General features: G+C 32.2%; 1 protein-coding gene across 1 annotated transcript; it reads left to right on the top strand.

The window, feature by feature from the left end:
- Nucleotides 1–1,362: 1,362 nt before the first annotated feature.
- Nucleotides 1,363–5,754, top strand: LOC132708736 (uncharacterized). The gene is made up of 3 exons (XM_060681284.1): nucleotides 1,363–1,657; nucleotides 2,996–4,209; nucleotides 4,663–5,754. Exons 1-3 carry the CDS (start codon nucleotides 1,603–1,605, stop codon nucleotides 4,861–4,863), a joined length of 1,470 nt encoding a protein of 489 aa, XP_060537267.1. The 5' UTR covers nucleotides 1,363–1,602; the 3' UTR covers nucleotides 4,864–5,754.
- Nucleotides 5,755–6,260: the final 506 nt, after the last annotated feature.

Below are 6,260 nucleotides of genomic sequence, written 5' to 3'. Positions count from 1 at the left end.
TTTGATCGATTACCCCAGGATTGTTTGAATTTGGAATACGAGGTCTAAGTAAGTTTACAAATAAACGCCACTAATCGAAGTATTCTCTCTGCCTACCACAACACGGAGATCCGGTGCAATGATCGCCACCGTATTGCAATATTCCGGTTAGGCCATTGAGCCTCGGGCCACTTGCCTACTTACTGGCGCAAGGTCTCGTAATCAGTACGATGAATGTAAATAATCAGTAATTATCTTTTAACAAGTAGTTAAGCAGCTATGTCCTTATCCTTATCCATCAACGGAATTTTACTTATAAACCAGTTAATTGGCGGATTTTGGACAGTTATTGTTATTAATTATTATCATGAAAAGTAAGGTTTAGTTGTTGGGGTTGCGGATTTCTTAAAAAAAAAACATAAAAACATGATTGGGATTTGTTAAAGTGGACGAAATGAAATGAAATGAAAGGAAAGATGAAATGTATAATGATGACGTAGACAGCCTGGAGTAGTCCAGTATAGGTTTCCTAGGACACAATGGGAAAAGTCAGATTCTTTTGGAAGCTTCGGTTAACACAGCCAACCATCGAAGAAATATTGGACGAACTGGCAGAACACGAAGGCCAATCACATAGCCGCAGTGAACGCCGTAAAATAAATAAATAAATAAATATATATATATATATATATATATATATATATATATATATATATATATATATATATATATATATATATATATATATATATATATATTCTCACGTATTGATTCACGGATGGAAAAATGTGATGACACTATATTCCGGGATATCATCCGTTCGCTCATTGAACTCCGACTGGAATCCTGCAAATCCTGCATCCGACTGGAATCCTGCAGACGTTTCGCCAAAATCTCACTTGGCATCTTCAATGCTCGCGCTCGCGCTCCAGTGTTCGAAGTGTTTTCGGAGCGCGAGCATTGAAGATGCCAAGTGAGATTTTGGCGAAACGTCTGCAGGATTCCAGTCGGAGTTCAATGAGCGAACGGATGATATCCCGGAATATAGTGTCATCATATATACATATATATATATATATATATATATATATATATATATATATATATATATATATATATATATATATATATATACGTGATGCAGAGTGGTGTCCTCCCATGTAAAATCCTCGGTTAAAGTGGCATCCGGGACAAAGTGAACTCCGATATACGGATGCCAACTTGAATTTTTAAAATAATGTCGGCATTACACTTATTTGAGCACCACCTATTCAAAAACACTTAAAACTCGCGGACGTCAATTTTCACGTTAGCTGGATAAAATTATACGAGGTGGTTCAACGAGATTCCGCTTGTGTCTCTAGCATCGATTTCTGTGCCTGTATATTGGTTATATATTTAGCGGTGGCACTGACTTCCTCAATTTATGTGTATATAGTGATATTGGCAACGGTTACTTTGACTTCCATAATTTACCGTGTATATTGGAAATATGTCGTCGGATTATATTGGTTTCCCCATGCGATATAGTTTTGTTTTTAGTGGCTACATTGCTATCCCTTAAACCTAACCTTTCTGAATATTTTCATTACCTATAAAAATTTGTGTCGGCGTAACTTAACAATGAATCGTAGAAGTAAACGTATCTTGGATCTAGCTCGAGACAAGAGCCTAGCAGGTAGGAATTTTGACAATTATTGTATTAGCTTTATATTTTCTCAGGTATGTATAATAAGCAACACAATATCGTCTATTTTATTGTAGTATAGTATAGCGGGTACCATGAAATTGAATTTTTAAACAAGTTTTAGCTTCCAAAGGATTTGTTCGGAAAATTGATGAAATTTCTTTAAAATTCGATTGCCTAAATAAATTATTGAAGGTCAGCTTTTTTATTTACACTTTTTTTTTGACAATATGTCAAAATTATTATACAATTTGTTGTACACTTAGTTACAAAGTTTCGCCGTATCAAGCATTACGAGAATTAATTCGCAGGTTAAGATTCTTTCAAGATATTTAAAATAACTGAGATTCAACAACGAAATTACGGAAACACATCACAAACAATACAAAAGTCAAATCATTCATGTTAATATATTTTCAACATATTAAGCGATTCCGTTACTTTTTTTAATGTTAACCAGTTATTTGTGTCCATTTATTTTTGAAAATTGCATTGCTAAATTTCAGAGGCAAGATCTCCCCGAAAAATATGATGGAAAGTTTATATAATCAAAGGGCCGAAAATGCATGTTTTGTGAGATAAACGTAAACTTTTCAAAAACCGGTTGCAATTGCAATTTGCAGTATAACCGTGTCATCAAGTATTTTCCTAGTTTACTGAAGTTAGATGATACATCACATTCAATTTTTGGTTTAAGAAATAAAGGCTGAAAACAGTGCTCGTTTTTCTTATTTAAGTTAAGTAAGTTTTCAAATTTTGAGAAAATTGAAACGGAACTACGAATATAAACAATATTGAATTTTTTTCGGCATGTTCATGTCCTTGTCCAGATGTGGTAAACAAGATTTTAAACGGACAAAAACTTTCGTCTTTGAAGAAAAGGACATTTTTTATCAAAATTTTTGATTGAACAAAAAATATTATTTTGCATGTAGAGTGTCCAAACCGTTAACAATTTTTTACAAGAGTAAAGCAAACTTATTCTAAAGTTTTTAGCAAAGTGCTACTCAGATTATAAGTTCTAAATGAGATATTTTTAACCAAACAAGCAAAAAAATATTATCATCCAAACTTAATGAAAACAATTAGATCCAATTTTGAAACATTATTTTGCTAAAAACTTTTAAATAAGGTTACTTTACTCTTGTAAAAAAAATGAATTGTAAGAAAATGAATTAAATGAATGACATTTTCTCGAAAAAGTGCATTTTTGGTATCTGGCTTAAATCACAGACAATTTTTTTAAAGTTTTTGTTATAATGTATGGAACTATCCGCGAAAAATGAAAACTACGTAACCTGTTTACATTGTTAAATTATTGTTTTGTAGATATGACTCCTTCAAGCTCGGATAATAGCCAAATAATTTCCGATTCGGAATATAAATTACCAGAAGAATCCGAAGCAGAAAGTTCGTGGGAATGTGGATACAGAGAAAGTGATTTTTTTTTGGATAGACCTATTGAACTGCGTCAAGAATTGCCCGACAGTACATATACTACGATGCAAACAATACAACCAGGTTTACCTCCCGAAGAAAATAATAGCGTTGACCACAATTACTGTGTCAGTCTCAGACAAAATGACAATCTGGATTCCGAAGTTAAAACACCTGGAAAAACTCGACGTGTTAGGAGAAAACATCAATGCCTATATTGTAATCAAGATGTCGGAAATTTCTTAAGGCACATGGAGCGTAATCACTGGGACGAATTCCAAGTACAGGAAATTTTGTCGCTAGAGAAGAAATCTAAGAAACGGATTAAGTTGATTGACAAACTTCGTAAGGAAGGTGACTTTTCTACATCAAATATTGTACCTGTAATGGCAAACAAAAAAAAGCTAGTTGAAGACTATATTGTTTGCAAATTTTGTCAAGGCTATTATGCCAAGAATAGCCTTCGTCGCCACGCAAAAAAATGTTTCTTTAATCCCGATCCGAGTCAACGCTTTCAAGCACAGATTGAAGGTCAAACAGTAATGGTTGGGAATTTTGGACCGAATGATCCTTTAAAAATTAGCGGTCTTATAAACATGTTACGAGCAGATGAAACTTCGTTGGTTGCTAAGAAAGATCAACTTATTTGTGAAGTTGGTAGGCGCTATATAAAAAGTCACAAAGAAAAACATCTTTTGGTAGTAGCGAAACGGAACATGAGACGATTAGCTCGTTTACTCATCAGCGTCAGAACACTCAAAAATAATAAAACACTTGGTTTAGCTGAGATTCTCTTACCTAAAATGTTTAAAATACTGGTTTTAGCTACAAGAAACATAGCAGAGTATGACGTTGAAAATCGAAGTTTTAAGTCCCCTTCTTTGGCACTTCAGATGGGAACACTGATTAAACATGCAGTAAATACAGCGTGTTCTATTGAAATTCAAAAGGAAAATCCTCGTAAAAATTATATAGAAAATTTCAAGGAATTAATAAAACTTATTGATAATGACTGGGCAATTGAGGTTTCGAGCGAAGCAGGACAGAATTTGGCTTACAAAAAATTTAACAAACCAACATTAATACATGTGGCGGAAGATATCAAGGTTAATTTAAATTTATCACTTTTTGAAACTTGTGTAAATATTGGGAAAAAAGTAGCTTCTTGCATAATCGTCGAAAAAATTTGTTTTATAATACAAGTTTTATCACAAACCAAAACATAATTTTACCTCATAGATGCGCGTTTTAGCACTCAAGTTGACATCTCCAATAAAAGATTTAGTTTTAATCTTCTCCTGAAGATGGACAAAATTGTGTTTCGGTTATATTAAGTTTATTTGTTTTACAGTTTTTATATTTATGTAAAAATAAAATTAAAAAAAAAGTAGAGGTATCGCTGTGAAAACAATATCTCACCAAATACATACTATGAAATAATCTTTAATGACTTAAATGAAAGTTTAGATTATCAATAAAAAAAAGTGATTTTGTAATAGAGATAGTTAGATATATAATCAAAATTTCATCTTTGTTTTATGTAGTTTTCTTTGTTTCAGAAACTGGACCAATATCTTAAAAATCTTATTTCACAAGCCAAACTTGTCTTGGCAGAAAATGATCACAATGAAAAAGCTTATCGAGATTTACTGGAAGGGATATTTTGCAGTGTCATGATTTTTAACAAAAGGTGGGTAGGGGAACTCCAAAATCGCGATGGATTCTACACTCTCTTTGGTAAATCTGAGAAAAAATTTTGATCTTGAAAATAATCAGTATCTTTTTGGTTTACCGGGAACATTAAATCCAATTGGAGGATATACGGTCATGAGAAAACATTCATTACTGGCGCTTGGTGGAAACAAGGCAGCAGCATCATTGTTGACTTCCACTAGGTTAAGAAAGCAGTTGGCAACTATCACTCAGATTTTTAAAATGGACAAAAATGAATTGGAGCAGCTTGCTTCATTTATGGGTCATAATGAAAAAACCCATTCAGAATTTTATCGTTTGCCAGACGACGTTTACCAAACCGCTAAAGTGAGCAAGTTATTATTACTTTCACAAAACAGTGCGTTATTTGAAAAGAACAAAGGGAAACCTCTGAGTGAAATAGAATTAAATGATGAGATCATAGACGAAAGTGAAGAAAATTATTTAGAAGATATTTACGAAAATGTGTTAGAAAATCAAAACCCGAATCAATTGAAAAATCAGGATCAGGTTCCTGCCTTTGGTGTAGCAGACATTCCTAGAGAAAAAAAACGGAAACGTAAGCTGGTACCATGGACAAACGACCAAAAAAAAAATACGGAGTGTTTTTTCAAAAAACACATTAAAAATAAAATTCCTCCAAAAAAGCAGGAGGTAATGAGATTAATCGAGAGTCATCCTGGGATTTTTACAAACAAAACATGGCCAGTAATAAAAGTTTACATATTCAATAAATTTAATAAAAAATAACGGGTCTGAAGATGTGTTATTTACAAATTTAGAAATGTTTTTTAGTTTGTCAATGATAACGAATGTTACATGAAAACTATTTTTGTTTCCAAATTTTTGCTACGAAAAAGGTTTATTTTTTATTTTATTAATGCAATCTATTTTATTTTAATTCATTTGATCATTGCGTATAAAATATGGTAAATAAAGACTATATATTTAATTTTGCATTTCTCTTAACCCTTCTTTGCAATCCCTTGGACAGAACGAAATTCACATCCGAAATCCAGAATCGAGTGAGGCTCGAGTAATACAATTTCTATCCAAAGTGAGAACAAAAAATGTATATTAATTAAGCCCAATCTGCAACCCCTTGGATACAGCAAGATTCTCAATTGAAATCTTAAATAAGGAGCAGAGGAATACCTTATTTTAAAGTTTTTGAAAAACGCTTCAAGTTCTTGGTTTGCTAGAAAACAGAAACACTTTTTTTGAATGTTGAAATAAATAAAAAAAATTCATGAAATGAAAATTAAATCTTTCAAAAGTTTGCATTCATTTACATCAAACCCAGAAGAATATTATAAAATCTAGATTTTCTAGTATTCCTCAAAAACATTTTTCAAAAGCTTTAAATGAGCATCACTCGAATCCCTTTGCTACTTGAAATTTTAATGGTCAATGTTCAATGTCTAGTTAATATACTTTTATGCTT

The sequence above is a fragment of the Cylas formicarius genome, unplaced genomic scaffold (genome assembly GCF_029955315.1).
Source record: "Cylas formicarius isolate icCylForm1 unplaced genomic scaffold, icCylForm1.1 PGA_scaffold_12__32_contigs__length_19106922, whole genome shotgun sequence".
In the NCBI taxonomy this organism is placed as follows: Eukaryota; Metazoa; Arthropoda; class Insecta; order Coleoptera; family Brentidae; genus Cylas; species Cylas formicarius.
This window is presented reverse-complemented; position numbering and strand designations above follow the sequence as displayed.